At 43.2% G+C, this 21,864-nt stretch overlaps 1 protein-coding gene across 4 annotated transcripts in view; it reads left to right on the forward strand.

Annotated features, from left to right (window-relative positions):
- The window catches only part of FBXW12 (F-box and WD repeat domain containing 12), a 76,843-nt gene extending 64,977 nt beyond the window's left edge, over positions 1-11,866 (forward strand). For 3 of the 4 annotated variants that reach the window (XM_043587308.1, XM_043587309.1, XM_043587311.1), the window contains 4 exons: positions 862-1,072; positions 2,021-2,199; positions 2,282-2,415; positions 11,696-11,866. In XM_043587308.1, the coding sequence (XP_043443243.1) occupies positions 862-1,072; positions 2,021-2,199; positions 2,282-2,415; positions 11,696-11,795 (624 nt within the window). In that variant the 3' untranslated portion in view covers positions 11,796-11,866. The remainder of the gene's footprint in view (positions 1-861; positions 1,073-2,020; positions 2,200-2,281; positions 2,416-11,695) is intronic. The other variant, XM_043587310.1, reaches the window with a different exon arrangement.
- Positions 11,867-21,864: the final 9,998 nt, after the last annotated feature.

Below are 21,864 nucleotides of genomic sequence, written 5' to 3' on the forward strand. Positions count from 1 at the left end.
GGGCTCCCCCCTCTCAAAGGCCATATCACATTTAGAATCCATTTCGATAGTCAGGAGGCAGTGTTCTTGGAAGTGATGATGTCTAGGTGCAAAAACAAATGTTAATTCATGAAACTTTGCATTGAGAAGCCATGAAAATTTGCATCAAGAAGCCTGAATTGGCCAAAGAGCTAGAGGAAAGTGAGGGACAGCTCAAGAGAGGAGGATCTCTGGTAGCCTTGTTCACTTTAGCTTTCCTTACTCTTATCCACCTTGGCTAGAAAGTACCAAGCAGTCCAGAAGTAAATAAAATGGATCCACCTCTGAATGGCACTCTGAGAAAGTCTGTGGCCTTTGAGCCAAGCCATTTTTACCGTGGCACAGGTGGACCGGGCACCAAAGAGCAAGGAGCTGAGAGGATGCAGCCAAAGCAAAACAGCCCTTGACCCCTCCTCCAAGGAGGGGAGATCTGTCGAGCCAGTGGCAACTTGATCTGGACTCCAGTGTGGCCAGACGATTTTGTACCTCTGTGGCATGCCTGAAGTGTGGCTGCAGGGGCTTTGCTCTCTGTGACCACAACAGGCAGGATAGGAAGACAGGTTCTTGGATGTCAAGTGACAAGCAGTGACTACTCTGTGCTTCCTAGGATTCAGATTAAAGTTTGGCCACAAAACAAGGATTTTTTTTTTTTTTAAGTAGGTTCCATGCCCAACGTGGGGCTTGCATGTATGACCCTGAGATCAACAGTCCAATGTGCCACCGACTGAGCCAGCCAGGTGTCCCACTAAGTAAGGATTTTTAAGGAGGCTTTTCTGGAGTCCCTCCTGCACTGAGATGCTGCTACCTCCCCCTTCACCTATTTGTGCAACAATCTCTCCATAGGTCTTTTTCACAGAGTGCTTACTGAAACCATCGGAAGGCAAAAGCCCTCTGTCACTCTCTATCCCGTTTTCGTCATGCTGCAGAGCCTGCTGGGCCCCAAGGAGGACAAGCAGGATAACATTGATGTACCGAAGAGGCTCTTCCAAAAAGACAGGATTTACCACCTTTGACCTAATGACCGAGAGGACTGGGGGCAGAACAGTCATCCAAGGTAGGTGGTGCCACACCGGAAACACGGCTTCTCCTCCCCTTCACTCATGCATTCTTTTGAAGCCATAAATGTATGTAAACGGTCTGTGTGAAGCAGGCAGGGGATTTCTTCAGCTGCAGGCTAACCCTTGCAGGTTAGTGTCTCTGATGCCCACGCTCTGACCTCTACACTCCACCCTGCTCTTGGGCAGATATGATTTTATTTGTTTGTTTATTTAGAGTGTGTGCATGAGTGGAGAGATTCTTTATATTTTTTATTTGTCATTAAAAATTTTTTTTAAAATATTTATCTATTTTTGAGAGAGAGACAGAACATGAGCCAGGGAGGGGCAGAGAGACAGACAGACACACACACACACACACACACACACACACACACACACAATCTGAAACAGGCTCTAGGCTCTGAGCTATCAGCACAGAGCCCGATATGGGACTCGAACTCACAAACAGCGGGATCATGACCTGAGGTGAAGTCAGATGCTTAACCGGCTGAGCCACCCAGGGCCCTGGGAGAAAGAGGGAGGGAGGGAGGGAGAGAGAAAATCTTAAGTAGACTCCATGTCTGGCCCTGCATGGAGCCTGACCTAGGAGTTGATCTCATAACTGTGAGATCATGACCTGAGCCGAAATCAAGAGTTGATGCTCAACCGATTGAGCTGCCCAGACACACCCTGGGCAGATGTGGTCAGATTCCCATGCTGCTTTCAGGCCTGGATTCCAACGCCCCCTCAATGCCTGAGCTGTCACTGTCCACCACGCTCCGTTCCCACGTCCTAGCACCTGTTACCATGGTCAGTGAGCTGTATCTGCCACTGGCCTGTCCTTCATTTTCCTCACCAGGCTGAGGTCCCATGAAAGTAACGAGTATGCTTTTTCATTCCGTGTAAAGATATCATTCTGACTAAATGACCCCAAGTTTGCGTGTGTTTGTTCCACATGAAAACAGCCCATCAGGTCGCGACTTTCCTGTTGCCAGTTCATATGGAGAGTCCTATTTGGATGGGAGCCAGTGATGGAAACATGATCGTCTTTGAGAGTGGGCCATACTTGTTCCTCTTCACCATCAGTGGGCACCAGCTGCAACGATTTGAGGATCACCAGAGGACCATCGGCAATTTGTGGGCGGTCCGTATGCGCCTTCTCCCCCTGCCCCGCTCACTGCTCTGCCTTGTGACTCTGGGCCACTCATCCCGCGTCTCCTTTGAAGGATTCTCTGCATGTCCTCACCACATCTATGGATGACTCCCTGCATGTGTACATGTGGGAAGAGGAAGGCCGTTATCCATACCTCAAGAGCTGCTGTCACCTGGAACACATAGGGAGTGACCTGATGCCCAGCTGGTAAGCCCTGCTTTGTGACTTAAACTTCCCTTCAAGATTTTAAATTTCTACATAAAAAAATAAAGGGATAGTAGGTGAGGGTTTAGTTTTGTTTTTTAAGTTCAAGGACATCTATGAATAAACTTATATCCAAAAAGAGAATTGTTAGTTCTTGGAGTATGTTCACAGCTCTTGGAGTAGATTCCAAAAGGCTTTCCAAAATGGCTCCCATTTATTTGCCCACAGCAGGATATGGAAGATTTATATCTTCAGTGTCCTGTCTTTACTTGCAAGGTTTATACAGTTTTTGAGTTCGTCAGTCATTTGGGTCACTTCCTTAGCAAGCTGATTTAAAAAAATTTTTTTAATGTTTATTCATCTTTGGGAGAGACAGAGAGACAGAGTGTGAGTGGGGGTGGGGCAGAGAGAGGGAGACACAGAATCCCAAGCAGGCTCCAGGCTCCAAGCTGTCAGCACAGAACCTGATGCGGGGCTCAAACCCAGGAACCGTGAAATCATGACCTGAATCAAGTCAGACGCTTAACTGACTGAGCCACCTACGTGCTCCTTTAATTTTTTTTTTAATGTTTATTTATATTTGAGAGAGCGAGCAAGCAAGCAAGCAAGCATGAACCAGGGGAAGAGCAGAGAGAGAGGGAGACACAGAATCTGAAGCAGGCTCCAGGCTCTGAGCTGTCAGCATTGAGCCCGACGTGGGGCTCAAACCCACGAACTGTGAGCCCATGACCTGAGCCAAAGTCGGACACTTAACCAACTGAGCCACCCAGGTGCCCCCATTTTAGTTTTCTTTTAAGTTGCTAGCCTTCATCTAAATTATTTGAGATTTTACGTGCTGTACATAAGGCTCTTGTCTTTTATAAACATTGTTGCTTGTCCTTCTAATGTTTATTTTTGGCAATATCTAACAAAATATAATACATATCCTAATAGGATATAGGACCAGGGCCTATATCCTAGGGCCAGGGCCACTAATAGGAATTTACTTTGACAGTACACCTCCAATGATTAAAAATACATTGGTTAGGGCATCTGGGTGGCTCAGTCAGCTGAGTGTTCGACTCTTGCTTTCGGCTCAGGTCACAATCTTGGGGCTTTCTGGGTTCAAGCCCTGAGTCAGACTCTGTGCTGACAGTGCAGAGCCTGCTTAGGATTCTCTCCCCCGCCCCCCTCTCTCTCACTGCACCTTCCCCACTCGTGCTGTTTCTGTCTCTCTCAAAATAAAGTTTTATTTATTTAATAAAAATGAATGAATAAATACACTGGTTGTTTATTACAATACGAGTTGTGATTGCTTAATGCTGGAAACCATCTAACTGCCTAAACATAAGATGTTGTTTAAATTACTTTGGCATGTCCACATAATGGAGTATTGTGCAGCTGTAATTTAAATCTCTGTGTTCAGATATTTCCAGTGTTTTTGAGGCACAAAAAAATTTAAGCATATATAATATGTAATTATGCTTAGCAGATTAAAAAAATTTTTTTTAACATTTATTTTTGAGAGCGAGAACAAGCTAGGGAGGGGCAGAGAGAGACAGATTCTGAAACAGGCTCCAGACTCTGAGCCACCAGCACAGAGCCTGATGTGGGACTCGAACCCATGAACCGAAAGATCATGACCTGAGCCGAAGTCAGATGCTTAAGCGACTGAGCCACCCAGGCGCCCCTATGCTTAGCAGGTTTTATTTTTTGCTCTTTATCATATCTAATAAACCTTAGCCTACTAAGTCATAAATGCTTTTCTCCTTCCAATAATGTTTTGTGGCTTAGATTTATTTTAATCAATGATTGTCTATATTTTCTATTTTTTCTCCTTTCAATAATTTTATTTATTTTTTTTTTAATTTTTTTTTCAACGTTTATTTATTTTTGGGACAGAGAGAGAGCATGAACGGGCGAGGGGCAGAGAGAGAGGGAGACACAGAATCGGAAACAGGCTCCAGGCTCTGAGCCATCAGCCCAGAGCCCGACGCGGGGCTCGAACTCACAGACCGCGAGATCGTGACCTGGCTGAAGTCGGACGCTTAACCGACTGCGCCACCCAGGCGCCCCTCCTTTCAATAATTTTAAATAGATCCCCTTCATATCCGATGATGTCCCATACCGTGCAGCATTATGTCTTTTATCCGTCTGATTTTTTTTTTTTAACAATACAAAGAAATAGAATCCAGTTGTCCAACACAGTTTTAGTTTGACGATAGTCTTTTAATCAGAAGCACAAACCAGAGTATGTCCATCATCCCCAAGGTTTTCCCATGCTCCATTGCAGTGTGTCCCTCCTTCCATCCCCAGCACCAGGCGGCCACTGATCTGTTTTCTGTCCCTATTAATTACTTTCAATTTTCTAAAATTTTATGTAAATGGGATTATATGGTATATATTCCTTTGTGTCTAGCTTTTTTTTTTTAAGTTTATTTATTTTGAGAGAGAGAGCTCACATGAATGCGTGAGAGAATGGGGGAGTGTCAGAGAGAGAGGAAGAGAGAGAACGCCAAGCAGCCTCCTTGCCATAAGCACAGAGCCCGATGCGGGGCTCAATCTGCTGAATCATGAGATCATGACCTGAGCCAAAATCAAGAGTCAGACGTTTAACCAACCCAGAAGCCCTGTGTCTCACTTCTTTCAGTGAGCATTGTGGTTTTGAGATTCACCCTTGCTGACTGTATCAGTAATTCACTCCCCTGTACTGCTGAGTTCCTTTTACTATTGTCCCATTGTGTAGATGGACCACAGTTTATCACCTCACTAGTTGAGGGTCACTGATGTTGTTTCTAGCTTAGATAAATATGAAAACATGTTTATCCGAAGAGTGGAAGTGTCAGGTCATATGGAATGCTTCACTTTATAAGAAATTGCAAACGCTTTCCTAGGGGGCTATACATTTTTGCATTCCCACTTGGTATTGTTCCATTTTTGTTTTATTTTTTCTTACATTCTAATGGGCATGTAGTGATCTTTCATTACAGTTTTGTTGTCTATTTCCCTAATGATGATGAGCAGCTTTTCATTGGCTTATTTGCCATCCAGATAGCTTCTTTGGTGAAGCATTTGTTCAAACCTTTTGTACATTTTTTAGTTGGGTTGTTTTAGTTGGGTTGTTAGAGTTTTGATAGTTTATATATTTGTAACGTAAGGGTTTTTTTTTATGTTTATTTTCAACGTTTATTTATTTTTGAGACCCAGAGAGAGACAGAGCATGAGTGGGGGTGGGCAGAGAGAGAGGGAGACACAAAATCTGAAGCAGCCTCCAGGCTCCAAGCGGTCAGCACAGAGCCCAATGCAGGCTCAAACTCACGAATGGTGAGATCATGACCTGAGCTGAAGTCAGATGCTTAACCAACTGAGCCACCCAGGTGCTCCTGGAATGTAAGTTTTTTTTAATTTGTTTTATTTTTTTATCAGATAAGGCTTTGCAAATATCTTCTTCCACTTTGTGGTTAGTCTTTCTACTCTAACACTGTCTTTCAAAGAGCAAATATTCTTAGTTTTGATAAAGTCCAATTTTTCTTCTAAAAAGATGAGGTTCGAGATGTTGTATCTAAGAAATCTTTGCCCAACCCAAGGTCCCAAAGATTTTCCCCTATGTTTTTGTCAAAATTGCATAGTTTTAGGTTTCATGTTTAGATCTGTTACCCATTTTGGGTTTGTTTTTTGAGAGAGAGCACACAAGCTGGGGAGGGGCAGAGGGAGAGGGGAGAATCTTAAGCAGGCTGCATGCCTAGTGCAGAGCCGATGCAAGGCTTGATCTCATGACTGTGAGAGCATGACCTGAGCCGAAATCAAGAGTCAGATGCTTAACTGACTGAGCTACCCCGGTGCCCCAGTCTGTTATCTATTTTGAATTAAATTTTATATAGGGCAAGATATAGATCAAGCTTGCTTGCTTGCTTGCTTGCTTGCTTTTTCTTCCTTTCTTTTGCATACAGGTATTTAATTATTCAGCTCCATTTGTGGCTGAAAAAAACATTCTTCATTCCTTTACATATTTGTCAAAAATTGACTATACGTATATATACACTTACATATATATACACAATATATATAAACTATATATCTATATAACTATATATACAGATATATATATAGTTATATTTATATATTATATATATAGATTTCAAGACTCTTTTGTTCCAAGGATCTTTGTGTCTATCCTTTTCTCTAATAGCACACTACTTTGAAAGTGTAACTTTATAGAAATTTAAAAATCTGATGGGAGTCCTCCAGTTTGTTCTTTTGCAAAATTTCTGTGACTATTCTGGTTCCTTTGCTTTTCACATATATTTTAGAATAAGTTTGTAAATGTCTATAAAAATTCTGGGGGGGAGCACCCTGCTGGCTCAGTTGGTGGAGCATGTGACTCTCAATATTGGGGTGGTGACTTTGAGTCCCATGTGGGTCTTAGAGATTACTTAAGGAAATTAAAAAAAAAAAAAAATTAAGGGCTCCTGGCTAGCTCAGTCAGAAGAGCATGTGACTCTTGATCTCCTGGTTGTGAGTTCAAGCCCCACAATGGGTGTAGAGATTACATACAAACATACATACATAAACTTTAAAAGAAATAGAACACACACACACAATTCTGCTGGAATTTATACTGGAATTCTATTGGATCTATAGATAAGTTTGGGGACCTTTACAATTGAGTCTTCTAATCCATGAACCTTATGTCTCTTATTAAGTCTTCCTTATCTTATCAGTGTTTTTGTAGTTTTCAAGATATGGATTTTGCAAATATTTTGTAAGATTCTACCTAAGTATTTAGTGGTTTGGGTGCTACCATAAACAAACAGTAATGTCTTCAATTTTCTATTTTTTATTAATAGGATGTAGAAATATGATTGACTTTTTTTGATGTTTTATTTTTTGAGAGAGAGCACAAGCAGGGGGAGGGGCGGAGAGGGACAGAGGATCTGAAGTGGGCTTTGTGCTGACAGGCTGACAGCAGCGAGCCTGATGTGGGGCTTGAACTCATGAATTCCAAGATCATGGCCTGAGCCAAAGTCAGACACTCAACCAATCAAGCCACCCAGTCGCCCCATGATTGACTTTTGAAATACTAACTTGGTATCCTGCAACCTTGCTAAACTGTTATTCAAATAGCTTTTATTAATTTATAGATATTTTGTGATTTTTCTATGTATACAGTCATGTCATCTGTCAACAGCTTCTCCCCCCCCCCCCCCCACTTTCCATCTGTACATCTTTTATTCCTTGTTCTTGACTTTTGCATTGGATATAACCTTCAATAACAAGGAGCACCTGACTGCCTCAGTTGTAGAGCATGCAACTCTTGATCTCAGGGTCATGAGTTCAAGCCCCACATTGGGCGTAGAGCTTAAAAACATAAAAACCTTCAGTAACAACATTGGAGTGGAGAGCAGGTATCCTTGATTTTATAGAAAGTGTTGAGTCTTTCACCATTATGATATTCATTGTATGTTTTTGTAATTGCCTTTTATTAGGTTCAGGAAGTTCCCTTCTAGTCCTGATTTGCTGAGGGTTTTTATCAATAGATGTTAAATTTTGCCAAATGCTTTTCTTGTATCAGTTACTATAAGAACATTATTTCTCCTTTTTATTTATTTTTTTAATGTTTTATTTAAAAAATTTTTTAATGTTTAGAGAGAGAAAGAGCGGGAGCATGAGTGGGGGAAGGGCAGAGAGAGAGGGGGACAGAGGATCCAAAGCAAGTCTGTGCTGACAGCAGAGAGCTGGATGCGGGGCTCAAACTCCTGAACCATGAGATCATGACCTGAGTGAAGTCAGATGCTTGACTGAGCCACACAGGCACCCCAAAATTTTAAGTAATCTCCGTGCCCAACGTGAAGTACAAACTCATGACCCCAAGATCAATAGTAGCATGCTCCACTGACTGAGCCAGCCGGGTGCCACTGACTTTTCCTTTTTAGGTTGTTAATAAGTCAAATTACATCGATTGACTCTCTGAATATTGAACCAGCCTTGCATTCTTGGAATAAACCCCACTTGGTCATATTGTATATATTTTTATATATTACTAGATTCAATTTATTAATAATTTGTTAATGATTTTTCTTCTGTATTCACAAGGGATATTGATTGGTAGTCTGATGTACTGTCTTTGTCTCATTTTGGCGTTAAAATAGTGGTGGTTCCATAAAATTAGTGGCAAGTGTTTCCTGACCTTCTATCTTCTGGAAAAGATTTTGTAGAATTGGTGTTATTTCTTCTTTAAAAGTTTAATAGGGGACATTTGGGTGGCTCAGTCAGTTAAGCACCCAACTCTTGATCTCAGGGTTGTGAGTTCAAGCCCTGCAGTGGGCTCTGGGCATGAAGCCTATTTCAAAAAAATAAAAATAAACAACAAATAAAATTTAATGGTCTCCAGTGGAACCATCTGGGCCCAGAGATTACTTTTTTGGAAGGTTATAACTATGAATTCTTTAATGGTTATAGCACCATTCAGATTGTCTCTTTTCTGCTGCATGAGCTTTGGTAGTTTGTAGTTTTCCAGGAATTAGTCATTTCATCTAACTTGTCAAATTTATGTGCGTGGATTTGTTCCTTTCAGTCTTTTATGTATCTGCAGAATCATGGTGATATCAACCTTTACTCCTGATATTGGGGATTTGTCTTTTTTTTTTTTTCTTAGTCTTAATAGAGGTTTATCAATTTCTATTACCTTTTCAAAGAAACAGCTTTTGTCTTTTTTTTCCCCCCTGTTCTCAGTTTCATCTCTTTTTTATTCCCTTCTTGCTTTGGTTTGTTCTCCAATTTTTGAGGTAGGAATTTAGATTATTGCTTTGAGACCTCTCTTTTTAAATATAAGCATTTGGGGCGCCTGGGTGGCGCAGTCGGTTAAGCATCCGACTTCAGCCAGGTCACAATCTCGCAGTCCGTGAGTTCAAGCCCCGCGTCAGGCTCTGGGCTGATGGCTTGGAGCCTGGAGCCTGTTTCCGATTCTGTGTCTCCCTCTCTCTCTGCCCCTCCCCCACTCATGCTCTGTCTCTCTCTGTCCCAAAAATAAATAAAAACATTGAAAAAAAAATTTATAAATATAAGCATTTGATGTTCTAAATTTCTCACTAAGCACTGCTTTGGCTTCAACTTACAGATTTCAATTGATTGTATTTTCATTTTCACTCAGTTCCATATACTTTTTTTTAAATACTTTTTTTTGTTTATTTTGAGAGTGGGGGGACACAGTGAGCATGAGCTGGCAGGGGAGGGGCAGAGAGAGAGGGAAAGACAGAACCCCAAGTAGGCTCCATGCTGTCAGCACAGAGCCTGATGCAGGGCTTGATCTCCCAAACTATGGGATCATGACCTGAGCCAAAGCCAAGAGTGGGACACTTAACTGAGCCATCCAGGTGCCTCTGTTCCATATACTTTTTAATTTCCCTTTTCCCCTTTGACCCATGGACTACTTATTTTCAAGTTTTATTTAAATTCCATTTATTTAACATATAGTATTAGTTTCAGGAGTAGAGACCCATGGATTATTTAAAAGTGTGTTTATTTTTCAAGTATTTTGATATTTTATTGCTATCTTTGTATTGATTTCTAGTGTGAATCAGTTATAGAGAGCACACTTTGTATATTCTCAATTCTTTTACGTCTGTTTAACTTAGACTCTACCCTGGGTCATAAAACAATCTTGAAGTTTCCGTGTGTGCTTGAAAAGAATGCATATCCTGCTCTTGTTGGGTAGAGTGTTCTATATCTGGCAACTGCAGCATTGTGGTTGATTTATCTTTTTCAGTTCCTCTGTATCCTTTCTGATTTTTGATCTTAGGGTTCTATCAGTTATGAGAAAAGACCATTGAATTTCCTGACTATAAATCTGGATGTCTCTTTTTCCTTTAAATTCTGTCAGTTTGGGGGCACCTGGGTGGCTCAGCCAGTTGAGTGTTCAACTTCGGCTCAGGTCATGATCTCATGGTTTGTGAGTTGGAGCCCTGAGCTGTCAGCACAGAGCCTGGAGCCTGCTTCAGATTCTGTGTCTCCCTCTCTCTGCTGTCCCCTGCTCTTTCTCAAAAATAAACATTAAAAAAAAAATTAATCCATCAGTTTTTACTTCATGTATTTTGCAGCTCTGTTATTTAGTACATACACATTTAGTAGTATTAGGTCTTGGTTAGTTGGCCTTTTATTTTTGTGTAATGTCCCTGCTTGTTATTGGCAGTTTTCTTTGCTCTGAGATCTACTTTACCTGTTATTCATTTAGCTAGTCCTGCTGTCTTTTGATTAATGTTCGTATGTTACATTGGAAGTAGAGAAATGGAAAATAATCTGCTTGTATCATTATAATTGAAGTTAGTTTCTTGTAGACAGCATCTAATTGTCATGATTTTTATCCACATTGTGCCAAGATCTTTTAATTGGTATATTTACTTTTTTTATTTCAGCATTTGGAAAATGTTGTGCTATTTCCTTCTGGCTTCTAGGTATCCAATGAGAAATCCACTGTCAAAGTGGTGCTCTTCTATAGATAAAGTGTCATTTTTCTCAGGCTGATTCAAGTTATTGTCTTTAGTTTTCAGAAATTTGATATGTTTGATATAGACTTCTTTGAATTTAACCTGTTTGGGTTTGATCAGCTTTTTCAATCTGTAGGTTTACCAAATTTGAGTTTTTTAGCTATTACTTATCTCTGCAGTGTTTGAAGGGAAGAGGAAAGAGTCCACCCCTACTCACCTTAGCACAGGGGAGGGAGGAGATGGTCAACAGTGTCCATCTCACAGTCTCCCCTCCCCAGGGGAGGAGTAAAGGTGCCACCTTTGCTTGGGTTAGTGCAAGTCAGGGATGGTTAACAGAACTCCACCCCCAGTTTCTGGACTCCTGGAGAAGACGGGTGTAGGAGTATCACCTCCTTAATACAGGATGAGAAGAGTTGACAGGGCCATGCCCCACAATCTCCCCATCACCCCATGGGGAGGGAGGCATGGCCTCTTTTAGGTACTCGCCTGGAATAGAGCAGGTATAGTCAAAAGGAACAGAATTCTCTTTTAAAATAAAAATATTCTCTATCATTATTAAATAATATCTCTGATTTGCTAGATCTTGATAATTCTGGCAGTGCTATCTCAGGGCAAGTTGAGATTGCTACTCCTGCAAATAGTAATCATCATAACTTTGCCAGATCTGTGCAGTCATTTGAAACCAAATATAAGAGTGACTTAGGATCAATTGATTTGGGAAAAAGGTATCTTTATCAGGTTCAAATTTAGTATCATCAACAATAGAAATAAGTACTTTCCCTTTTGTCCATTAATTACGTTGTGTTTTTTTCTGTTGGCAGCTACGTCTCCAAAGCAATATGTGATAACATGAGCATAGTATGTGTGGTGTCAAAAAATCGTGAGTCCAGCATTCTGGTGATGTATTCTTTGCATACATAATATGGAAACTAATGGAATAATTAACCTTGCATCATCTCCCTCAATGTAGTAAAGAGAATTCTGTTTGCAAACTCAGAATGATTATTTGAGTGCTATTGGGAAAGAAGCAATGATTTAACTGTCTTTGGTAAATCAGACACTGTAACAGATAGAATGTAGAGCAACATATCCTTTGCCCTTGCCATCAGGGACAGTATCGAATACTAAGGTGGTAAAATAGTCACACAAATCAATTCAAGGGGAGCATATGAGAGGGGAAAGTATGACTTTGGATTGAGGCTAGTTTAAAAGTGAAGGCACAACCCTCTTGATCTCAGGGCTGTGAGTTCAAGCCCCAATGTTGGGCATGCAGCCTACTTAAAATTAAAAAAAAAAAAAATTAAGGGGCGCCTACCTGGCTCAGTCAGCAGAGTGTGCAACTCATTATCTTGGGGTTGTAAGTTCAAGCCCCATGTTGGGTGTAGAGATTACTTTAAAAAATCTTTAAAAATAAGATAATTGAAAAAGTGAAGGCCATCTGTATTCACTGTTCCTTGCCTATAAGCAAGCAAAAAAAAATTCTGTAAGATGCAAGCAAAAAATAAATATTAGAAAAACATAGACATTAATACTTAAAGGTAGCTAGAAGAGACTCAGAATATAAATGGTAATAAAAAAAAATGCTCAAAAGGACTAGGAAATAGAAAATATAGCCAAAGCTACATCACATGAAAGTTTCAATTTCTGTATCACCACAGCCATTGTAATGGAGGTAAAAAAAAAAAAAAAACAAAAAAAAACCTGTCCCCTAAGTTTGTATCACTGGCTCAGGATTCAGGGTTCAGGGATGCGAGTACTAAAAAATCAAACCTAAGAGCCCCAGGTCTACCGTCCTGGCTTTGAGAGGTGGAGAGGACTGGAAGAAAGATGGCCTGAGGGAGTAGATCGTACTGTAATGGGAATGTAATTTCAATGGGAGATTTCTCCAGTGAGCAGTATGGATTTGTTGATGTGCCCACTGTCCCCTCCTGGTCAAAATAAACTTTTTTTGAATGTTTATTTTTTAGAGAGAGTGCGAGCAGGGGAGAGGCAGAGAGAGTGGGACAGAGTATGCAAAGCAGGCTCTGTGCTGACAGCAGAGAGCCGGATGTGGGGCTTGAACTCACGTTCTGTGAGATGATGACCTGAGCCAAAGTAGGATGCTTAACTGAGCCATCCAGGCCCCCTGGTCAAAGTAAACATTAAGCTGTGACCTGGAGGAGAAAGGAAAGGAAGCCCAGTGAGGGGTCTCTGGAGACGACAAGGTTGGGTGGAGAAGTTAGCAAGGAGATACACTGTAAACAGCACCTGACAGTTCTGGGATAGTTGCATGTTTGACTTAAGTCAGAATCAAAGGAAGTCTCGGTGGCTGAAGTCAGCGAGGAACACTACTAACCGAAGGGTAGAAAGTCAAAGTTTCAAGTCACACAGACATTTGCAAGATATAATCCACATAGTTGTTTTTTTTTTTTTAACAAAAGAGAAAAAAGACCTATATTTTATGGACCTGTATTCTTTTTAATTTTATTTTGAGGTAGGGAGGGAGAGCAAGCCAGCAAGCATGGAGGAAGGGCAGAGAGAGAATCCCAAGCAGGCTCTGCCCTGTCAGTGTAGAGCCTGATGTGGAACTCAAACTCACGAACCATGAGATCATGACCTGAACCGACAATCAAGAGTCCGATGCTTCACAGGCTAAGCCACCCAGGTGGCCCTATAGATGTATATTCTTAAAAGATCCTTTTCACTGACCTTTAGGAAATTGATTTAGAAGTAGCCATAGCATACACCTGAAACTAATGTTACATACGATTTTTACCTCAACTGAAAAAACAAAAGTAGCCACAGTAACTAAGGAAAGGCAGCGAGGTCATTTTTCTTGATTAGAATCTCTGTTATAAAGGTAAGATGTGACAGAGGAAAAGTGTGTGAAATAGGTGGACTTATATGTGCATGAGCACAAAGAATGTAACTTGTCCAAGGAAAGAGGAGCAAATAGGATCCCACAGCGTCTGTGATTTCTAAATAAGCTAAAGATACACAATTGAACTGCTTTTGGGCTTTCATTTTCCAGAAAAAAGTGGTCAAGATATGCAGAGAAAACTTTCTACACACAGAACCAAACATTGTTCAAAACTGCAAATGCAAAAAACCTTAAAATCCATGGTTAAGGTGGCTGGAATTGAAGAGAAACCTTCTAAGTTGGGGAACGAAAAGGGGGGGGGGGAATAAATCCAGAAAAGCCAACAAATGCCACATGCCTTATTCACAGACTTTTTAAGGACTCCACGATGGAAGACAGGAGCCCTGCCAAAGTGGAGGTCAGGTCACAGAGCTGCAAGGTCCGGGACCCTCGGAAAAGTAACTGTCCTTCCCTTGTAGGTAAACTGAAGGGAAGTCTACCCATTGGAGAAGGATGATGGGGATGGCTGCCCCTCTCAGCTCCTCCTCCTCCTTGGAGGTGGAGTTGACATCAGTCAAGGTTCCAGAACTAGAGAGAGGTCATATACAGATGAAGGTTTAATAAAGGGACTACTCTAATTTGGATTTGGGGTAAAAAGAATTCAAGAAACCACAGAAATAATAAACCTTAGTGATATTTTAGCCCCTTCTTTTTGTAAACATCCCTACAAGGCTCTGGCAGTTCACTTTTGACCTGTGCTCCCGAATCCAGGCCAGGTTTTATTTGTCTCAGCCCCAGGAAGCTCTGTGGGTGGGCCCCAGCTGCTGGGGACTACCAGTAAGGCTGGACCCTGCAGAGTGAAGGCCCACTACAGCTGACTTAGTTACAGAAGGGGTACTGACTCCCCCCTCCCTTCTTTCATTTCCCTGGGACCCTCAGTGCTAAAAGCCACCACTATGAGTGTGGGCTAACTATAGACCACAGAGAATTAAACAGGTCTATTCCTTTCATCAGAACTCCTCTATTAGATATCATTGCTTTAATGGATACATTAAAAAAACATGAATGAATGGTCTATTGATTTGACTAATACATTCTACGTACTAAAAACTTTACCGGAGAGAGAGGTACGTCCTCTCTAGAACCTTGTTCTTCACTCCGCTCCACTAAGCTGGGCCTGCTCCTGACCCCCAGGAGCTAGAACCGTGAATAAGAGAACCACAGGCCCCAAATGGTGTCCCATAAGTTAGGTATTATGTCTTGGTTTAGTGATTTGGGACCCTAACCTAACTGCAGTTTCAGCCCCCCAGAAATGTAACCTTTACCTGGTCAACATGGGAATATCCTGGTCAGCACTAGGAAATTTACTGCTAGACCCTTTCCATTCCCTTTAGGAGCACAACCTTGCCTAAAACAATGGGTTTGTTGATAATAATTTCCTTTTTTCCCCCATTCCCTATCTTTAAAAACATTTCCTTTTCTATAGCCCTTTGGAGCTTCCCTTGCTAGATGGGGATGCTGTCCAATTCACAAATGAATTAATAAAGCCAATTCTATCTTTAACATTTACTCGGTTGAGGGGCACCTTGGTGGCTCAGTTGGTTAAAGCATCTGACTTCGGCTCAGGTCATGATCCCAAGGTCCATGAGTTTGAGCCCCACATCAGGCCCTGTGCTGACAGCTCAGAGCCTGGAGCCTGCTTCAGATTCTGTGTCTCCCTCTCTCTCTGCCCCTCCCCTGCTCACCCTCTGTCTTTCAAAAATAAACATTAAAAATTTTAAAAACAGAAAATAAAATTTACTTGGTTGAATTTTTGTAATTTAACAGAATTAATCGCCCTGAATGGGGTACCACCATATGGGCAAGTCCCAGGACATGAACAGTTGCCCTGCAGATGACCTTCAACTTTAACTTCTCTGTGGCTGTGTTACTTTCTTACCTGAGAAGTACCTACCTTCACCAGTACAACCAAACATTCAGTGTCCTCTAGCCCCACAGGGCTCACTGGTTGCTAAAGGAGAGCAGGTCTAGTGCTGGTTAGCACATCCTGCTGCCTATAGGTAAACACACTCACCAAGTTTTACTGAGTACAGGACACACACCAAAGGCACCATAATATTGATCTGCTAACAAAAAAGATAAATTTTTTTCCTTTTTGGGTCAATTCTCCTGGCTCTCTACTACTCAATGGTCAGACTGGCTGGGGGAAAAAAAGGTTTTAAAATCCTAGTGTGTGACCTTCTATGATTCTGGATCCTAAGATTCCTAAGGTGCTTTATCACTGGCTCCAAAAAACAAGCAAGAGACCAGTTACCTCAAAAGCCTGCCAATGCCAGGTTCAAATTTTAACACATTATTTTTTAAATAGCCCAAACAAGCAGATTTTTAGCCATTTAGAGCCTGTCTTTTTATACCCCCATTAAAACCTCCCCTGACTGCTATTCCCCACTGATAAGCCAGAACCTTCTGATTATAAGCCCCAGGCTGCCACGGTCATTCGGGACTATTTGACCCAGAGCCTCACCCCTCCCCCTCAACACACGTGTGCACAAGCTGTGCTGCTGGGCTACCTCACCTAGACATCTAAGTCCCCTTGTCCCACCTTTATCTCCTCTCCAGGAGGCCATCCTCCCCTCCAGATGGTGGCTTCTACACCACAAGCTTCTAGACGGTCTTGTGATATGAGGACCTTCCCCTCCAAGCACCACTCAGTAAAGTTTGTGTGTCATTGCCTCTTGTGGTTATACCTTTTTCCTTGATCAGCCCCCAAATTCTTTGAGCCCCTACAAACCTATATCCCATATATAAAGAACTCTTTGGGCTCCTGGGTGGCTCAGTGGATTGAGCGTCTGACTCTTGATTTCAGCTCAGGTCATGATCTCATGGTTTGTGGGTTTGGGCTCTGCGCTGACAGATTCTCTCTCTGCCCCTCCCACACTCACTCTCTCAAAATAAAAATAAAGAGGTCTTAAAACTCAACAAGAAAACCCAATTAAAAATGGGCAAAAGACTTGAACAGCTACTTCACTAAAGAGGATATACAAGAGGCAACCTTCATTAAAGATGATCCACATCACTAGCCACTAAAGAAATCTAAAATTGCAATGAGATGCCGTTATACACCTATTAGATTAGAGGGGGCAGGTGGGGAAACAATACAAACTATTCTAAGTATTTACCTAAGAGAAATGAAAACTTATGGTCACAGAAAAACCTGTATGTAAATGCTTATAGCAACTGTATTCATAATCACCAAAAACTGGAAACAACCTAACTGTCCCTCAACTGGTGAAAGGATCAATTCGGGTCCAGCCATCCAATGGAATGCTACCCACCAACAAATATAAATCAACTACTGACGCACACAAGTCTCTCTTTTGACATCAGCTTTAGCGACGTTTTTCTAGATAGGTCTCCTCAGGCAAAGGAAATAAAAGCAAAAATAAACAACTGAAGCTACATCAAACTAAAAAGCTTTTGCAGAGCAAAGAAAACCATCAACAAAAAGGCAACCTACTGAATGGGAGATCTTGCAAATGATATATCTGATAAGGGGTTAATATCCAAAATTTTAAAATTTATAAAATATCCAAGTAATATCCAAAATAAAAGAAGTTCTACAACTTAACACCAAAAAACAATCCAGTTAAAAAACGGCAGAGGACCTGAATAGACATTTTTCCAAAGAAGATATACAGGTGGCCAACAGACACATGGAAAGATGCTCAACATCATTATTCATCAAGGAGATGCAAGTCAAAACCATAAGATATCCCCTTACACATGTCAGAATGTCTAGAATCAAAAAGACAAGAAATAACAAGTGTTGGTGAGGATGTGGAGGAAAGGGAGCTCTTGTGCACTGTTGGTAGGAATGCAATCTGGTGCAGACACTCTAGAAAACAGTCTGAAGCTTCCTGAAAAAATTGGAAATAGAAATACCATACAATCCAGTAATTTTACTTCTGGGTACTTACCTGAAGAAAACAGAAATGCTACTTCAGAAAGATATATACCCCTATGTTTTTGCAGTATTTTATAATGGCCAAGACATGGAAGCAATCTATCCATCAATGCTTGAATAAAGGGGTGTGTGTGCGTGTGTGTGTGTGTGTGTGTGTACACACAATGGACTATTACTCAGCCATAAAAAAAAAAAAATGAAATCTTGCCATTTGCAACAAGGGATGAAGCTAGAGGGTATCATGCAAAGTGAAGTAAGTCAGATAAAGACAAATACCGTGTAATTCCACTTACGTGTACACTCTAAATAATATGGGGCACCTGCATGACTCAGTCAGTTGAGTGTCAGACTCTTGATCTTGGCTCAGGTCATGATCTTATGGTTTGAGTTTGAGCCCCGTGTCAGGTTCTGCACTGACAGTGAGGATCCTGCTTGGGATTATCTCTCTCCCTCTCTCTGCCCCTCCCCCACTTTGCACACATGCTCTCTCTCTCTCAAAAATAAACTTAAAAAAATCTAAAAAATATAATGAACAAATAACAAAAGAAAGATACACTCATAGAGAACTGGTGGTTGCCTAAAGAGAAAGGGGTGGGGAGGAGGGGCAAAATGGGTGCAGGGGATTAAGAGGTACAAACTTACCATTACAAAATAAGTCACAGGGATGAAAAGTACAGCAAAGGGAATCGTCAATATTGTAATACACTTACCTGGTGGTGAACCTGAGCCCCCTCCCCATCAGGACGGGGCAGGGTAGGAGGTTGGACCTGGGCAGCGTGGAGCAGCAAGAGTCCAAGATTCCACGTGGGAGTCAGGAGAAGCTGGCTAGTCCTCCTGGCCATGTGACCTTGAGCAAGTCACACTCCCTCTGGATGGATTCAGCCTCCCCCAGGGAAGACACCCTCTATGCCTCCCCCAGCTTAGACCCCAACCAATAGACAATGCCAGAGCAGCACCTCTCTCGTGGGGGTAAAGGTGGAGGGATCAGCAAGACAGAGAGCAAAGGCAGGGCCTTCCTGCATCACCTGGAGGCTGAATCCCACTCTGCAGCCAGGGAGACCCCCAGTGGGAACCTGGGCACGAGAAACCTCTGTTAGGCTGGGCTTCCTGGGAATCAAGGGGCAGCAGGTCGCGGGGTGTAGTGGAAAATCCCGGGGAGCTGGGAACCAAGTCCTGCTATGGCATTAACCCCATGGCCTTGAATGACACTACACCAGCCATGTGCCTCCCAGGGCAAATAGGCTCTCGCACCGGATGCACTGTTTGCCCACCAGGCCCATCCTACCTGATTTTTCACCCTGCTCCGCACTCACAAGCTGACCTCTCCGCATCTGCACCAGCCAGGCTCCCCTGCCCTCTGGTTTTCAGGTGGCTTGGCCAACAGGGGGAGCTGACAGGACAGGGCAGTGGGCAGAGCCAGGGGTCAGGGTAATTATTCCACTTGTGCCCTTCCTGTCATGGGGCAGGCTGGCAGGTGCTGCCTTCCTCCTCCGAAGGCCTCAGTTCCTGTGGGGCTGCTCCCACTGGTGCTGATACCTGCCAGGTCCCTGCATCCTCACGACAGGGCCAGGAATGGCTGCTGCACCACCCTGCTTGGCTTCCCTGAGGCCCACAGCTCCGTCAGTTCTCCTACTAAATCCACCTCCATTACCTCTTTTCTGGTTTGTGCCACCAGTTTCTCACCAGACACTGAACAGATCCAGCACTTGATAAACATTTCATCATTAAATCCTGCCACGTGCCAATGTGGGGTCCAACCCTATGCCACAGGGAGGCCCCTGCCGCATACCAGGATGACTCTGCTCTTCTCCCCAGAGGCCCGGCCAGTCAGGGAAAGAGAAACTCAAGCTAGAATCCAGGTCTCCTGTCTTCCTGCCTGGAGATTTGGAGGAAGAGATGCATCTAGGAGTGTGTGTGTGCTCACATGCGCACTGAGATGGATGTGAAGCTCCACAGTAAGTACATGGTGGGGAAGTCAGGTACCCATTAGCGAGCACACGGCCCCAGCGTGTCCCATGGGCACCAGTTACAGGGCTGTGCCCTTGCAGTTTGGGGTGAACGGCTTCAGTGGTCGCTAACCTCTGGGTACCCTTACTCCCTGCTTTGCCCTCCCAACATTATTGTAATCAATCTTCTGTCTGAAACACTCTGTGGTTTGTTTTCTGGACTAGTCCACTCACTGTTACAGGGCCCCAGTTATTTCCTTAGCTGTATCTCACTTCTAAACCAGAGGTCAGGGTAGAGACAAGATAAGATTTCCCACTGAGCCCCAGCACTAGAGCTCCACAGAAAATTTCATAATAGTTTCTGATAAAATTCCACACCGTGACCAGAAGATGGCGGTACGCCACCATCCCGAGTCCCCAACTCCCCAGTGGTCCAGCCACATGGGAGGGGAGAGGGGCTGCTCACTAGCTTAGGTCTGTGAGCACTCAGGTAGCCCGAAGACCATTCTGCTTCAAGTGCATGTATCAGCCAGGTAAGACAAACACAAATAAAACCTCAAAACTGCAATCATGGAATAAATTCCTTTCAAACACCAAAATGTTATCTTTGCCTTAGATTTCTGGTACATATTTGGAACGGGATAAACCATAATTCTTAATTAGAACAGAACACGCTGAGTGTGGAGCCTGCTTATTCATATTCTCTCTCTCTCTCTCTCTCTCTCTCTCTCTCTCTCCCCCTCCCTCTGCTCCTCCCCTCCCCCCCCCCCCCCCATGCGCTCTCTAAAAAATAACAGAACATTTCAAGGAAGATCCATGGAGCATCACCAGTCAGCTAAACCAGACAGTTTGGGTCTGAATTTGTTCTGGAATGTGTTATCCTAACAAAGACCTGGGGGGTGGAAGAGTACCTGATACACGAGCTGGGCACTGAACAGAGAAGCCTGGAACAGCCAGGCCTACCCTGTGGCGCCCAGCACAGCCGAGAGCCATCTATCAGCACTGGCCAGAAGGGGCTGGAGTCCTTCTGCCCAATCCCAAGGTTTCAAGTGACTTCCAAAATGATACCAACATTTATCAGCATAAATTCAGCCATTATATCGACTAGCACAGTTATTTAACTACTAAAAAAGTTAACAAAAACACACAACTCCTGGATCTTGTCTGGACAGTTATTCCAATATTTAAATTAATGAAAGTCCTTTTACTCAAGCAAATCACTTCCTGAACCCCTAAAGGAACCCCCGGTGAGAAACAGGGTCCTTAGCACGCTAACATGTTTGTGGGAAATACCGCCACGAGGGCACACTTTTGCAACCTTGATCAGAAAAATTCGGAAGACACTGGTCAAACCGGATGACAAGTGTCTGACACTGACACTGTGGCCCAGACCCAAGCGAACAATCACAAAGAACTATCAGCGATGGGATCTCTGTTCTCAGCCATGGCATTTGAGTGAGGACTTAGAAATTCCTACGTTATCATGATAGATTTTCATTATCCACCTTGTTCTAGAACAGTGTTCTGTGAGGGCTGAGATGTGAAAGTGAACAACTCAGAGTACATTCAACATTCAGCACCCCCAGACACGCAGGTACCTGGTTTCCTCCCCTCACCTACTGGTGTCCTGGAACCTGTAGTGGCCTAAGCCTGGAACAGAAGTGTGGGCCTGTTGTGACCAAGTCCACCCCAGACTGAACTCATTGGGCCTGCTCCCTGAGAGCCCATCGTTCGGCCTGACAGACCATGAGGGAGTCTGAGCCATTCTGAGCCACTATCTGAAGGACTAAAGCACCCATGCTTCCAAATGATGGTGCCCGACTGCTGACCTCTCTGACTGTGGTCCCGACACTGGGCAGAAATGGGGAAGGAGGGACATCAGAACAGAGAATAGCAGCTGTGACCACAGTGGGCATGGACAGACCAGTGTGGTTCCTGCTGTTATAGGGACAAGGACTCTGAGATGGTTTTATCTAGGACCATTGAGAGGGAGGGAAGGGACTCCTAAAATCCTATCAGCCTCTGTCTCTTCAAACTCAGTGAAGACCCGAGTGGGGGTGGGGCCCCTAGTCAGAAGGGAAGGGAGGCTGGGAGGTCTATGGGCTTGGGGAATCAGCAGAGAGCCAAGGGGGAGAGCCATGTCAAGATTCTAGAATATTTCTGTTTGGCAGGCTGGCCTCTGGCAGAGGACAAGGGTGGTCTCAGTCAAAGGGGCATCAACACACAGCCCCACAGACCCAG

This window comes from Prionailurus bengalensis, chromosome A2, assembly GCF_016509475.1.
Source record: "Prionailurus bengalensis isolate Pbe53 chromosome A2, Fcat_Pben_1.1_paternal_pri, whole genome shotgun sequence".
NCBI lineage: Eukaryota > Metazoa > Chordata > Mammalia > Carnivora > Felidae > Prionailurus > Prionailurus bengalensis.